This window comes from Buceros rhinoceros, unplaced genomic scaffold (genome assembly GCF_000710305.1).
Source record: "Buceros rhinoceros silvestris isolate BGI_N320 unplaced genomic scaffold, ASM71030v1 scaffold20073, whole genome shotgun sequence".
NCBI classification, from domain to species: domain Eukaryota; kingdom Metazoa; phylum Chordata; class Aves; order Bucerotiformes; family Bucerotidae; genus Buceros; species Buceros rhinoceros.
The window spans coordinates 11,265-13,685 of record NW_010402072.1 but is presented as its reverse complement, the minus strand read 5'-3'; the positions used below and the strand labels follow the sequence as shown (position 1 = coordinate 13,685).

At 48.5% G+C, this 2,421-nt stretch overlaps 1 protein-coding gene across 1 annotated transcript in view; it reads left to right on the top strand.

The window, feature by feature from the left end:
- The window catches only part of COMP (cartilage oligomeric matrix protein), a gene marked incomplete at its 3' end in the record, with an annotated part of 14,411 nt that overhangs the window by 731 nt on the left and 11,259 nt on the right, over positions 1-2,421 (top strand). The window contains exon 2 of the mRNA XM_010132535.1: positions 1,544-1,629. Within this exon, the coding sequence (XP_010130837.1) occupies positions 1,544-1,629 (86 nt within the window). The remainder of the gene's footprint in view (positions 1-1,543; positions 1,630-2,421) is intronic.

Below are 2,421 nucleotides of genomic sequence, written 5' to 3'. Positions count from 1 at the left end.
TGCTGGAGACAGAATGAGTCCACGGAGAAGGGCACACAGTAACGGCAATGTCTGCAAGTGCACAGCTTTCCTTCAGAAACTGCTCCGGAGTGGCTGAATCATTACTGTAAATTTGAATATTAAAAAAAGCCCCAAACTTTTATTTTAAATTACATCTTGCTACTAGGGATGGAAAAATTCTTCCCGGGAATAACAGAAGCTGCCTCAAACCTTCAGGCAGAGCTTATTCAAAACCTCTGTTTGAAGTTAGAAATTACGTGCAAGCTTCTTGTTTTCAATAAAATAAGAAATCACTTTAATTCAGTCTTTCTGTTTGGAATGACGCATTTTTGGTCCTTTCAGTTTAGTTCCCCAACCAAAATGCACTGGAGAGGTTACAAATATTCATGAAGTCCTCTTGGTTTTGTGCAGGGAAGAGCCGTGAGGCTTTTGGGCTCCTTTGCCACATGAGAATGCCGAAAAGTTGGTAGCTCAGGCTCCCATCCTGCCGTTGGCACTGGCCCGCTCCTCCTGCTCCAGGAGGCAGAGCCCTAACTCCAGCTAACTTTCCCCCGAGCACACAGTGCTGCTTGGAGAAGGAGCTTCTCTGCTTTTCCTCTCTTCCTAAAGGTGTGCTAATGCTGTGGGCAAGGTGTGACTTCCGTAAGAGATCAATTAGTCTAGGAAAAAAAGAGAGAAAGGAGGTTGTACATTCTCATGGCAGATGGGAGAAAGCCAGAGCTGAACTTTGGGTCCCATTGTTTGTAAAGGTTCAAGTTTTTAAGAAAACTTAGGTAATTCTAGAAACGTTGAACTACTTCCATTCATTCTTCTGGAGTGAAGCTGGAGTGTAGACCCGGATTTGTAGCTTGTCTCAAAGGACCGGGCAAGTCCACAATCCAGCAGATGGGAGGGGAAGTCGTGTTAATCTGCCCTAGGTGACCTCGTAAGATGACTGACATCCAGCGAGCTTAAACAGGATTGTGCAGGGTTTCACGGATGAGCAAATGTGTCCTTTGTGCCCCAAAGCCACTACACGGTGGTTTGAAACTGCCGCTATCCGAAAAGAACCCGTCTCTAGTGTGAAAAAACATCTGTACCTTGAGAGCAGGCGAGGCAGCGGCTGATGTGCTGCTTTTCCACGTTCAGGGCTTGGCAGCACGTCTGGGATAGACTCAGCAAAGAGCCTTCCTTGAGCGGTGCCCTTCACAGCCGCTTCCATAGCACTGAATTATTAATTTGCTTCTTTTGGCAGCGAAGCCTTCCTACGTGTGAAGTGCAGCACCCGTGCCAGGCGAGCAGCTACCGCAGCCACCAGCCTGCCAGGCCGAGGTGTTTGCCGAGGGGCGGCTGTTCCCTGCCCAACAGGCGCTGCGGAGCGTCACTGCCCTGCCCAGAGACACCCCTGGGTGCAAGTCTCTGTTAATGCCAGCAGCTTCTAGTCAGGAACTGGCAGAGACTGCTGGGGAGGAGGCTGTGTCTTTAAGCTGAAGTTAATACTATCAGTTGGTTTGTCCTGCTAATGGCTCTGCTGTGTTTTCCCCAACCACTTTGGGCTTTTCAGGAGGTGAACTTGGGCCAGAAATGCTGGAAGAGATGAGAGAAACTAACCGTGTGCTCATGGAAGTTCGAGACTTGTTGAAACAGCAGGTAGGTGAGAAAGGGGCCTAATTCCTTGTGAGCTGCCCAGGCGAGATCTGTAATTCTGGGGGAAAGCAGATTCATCTGAATTCCAGATTCTGCTGCTTAGAACCGTCTGCTGAAAACTGCGTACGCGGAGAATGAACTCTTAAAAAGCAGACACGCACACACAGTGGGTATATGTTTAACTGGAAAAACAAGTCACTTTTTCCTTGGTTTTGTGGGCTCATGAAATCAGTAAAGAGTCCAAACTTGGACGATGGACCAGACCTTTCAGCCACCTATTAGGGTCCTGGAAAGGGAAGTCCTATGGAGTCTAAACAAGTTCTGTATTCACTCGTTCCTCTTGTTTTACTCTGAAGCCTTTCTGGCTCCCGTAATTTCTTTGGGAAACTTCTTGGGTGCTCAGATCTTTTCCTGTGTTAACCAGGAGATGGTGGTTTCTCTGGCCAGCTCTCTTCTAAGGATAGAAAAAGGTTCCATTCTCCCTCTATCCACTGCGGGAGCTGAGGGCAGCAGCCTCTGCCTGCCGGCTAATTGGACTGGCAGACGGGTCTCTGTGCCAGTGCAAACTGGGCGGCCCCTAATCTGCAAAAACATCTGTTGTGTTGAGTTGCTCCCACATTTCAGGCTGCTGCATAAATACCCAGTGTTTACTAGGAATCGGGGCAGACATGGTTCCTGGCAGCCTCAAGCAATGATTTCCAGTGTTCCCTTCCAGGTTAGCCCGCTGCTCCACACAGCTTTTCTGTTGGTTCTCTCTCTCACTCTTGCCACCTACTTTTTTTTTTATCCATAGCC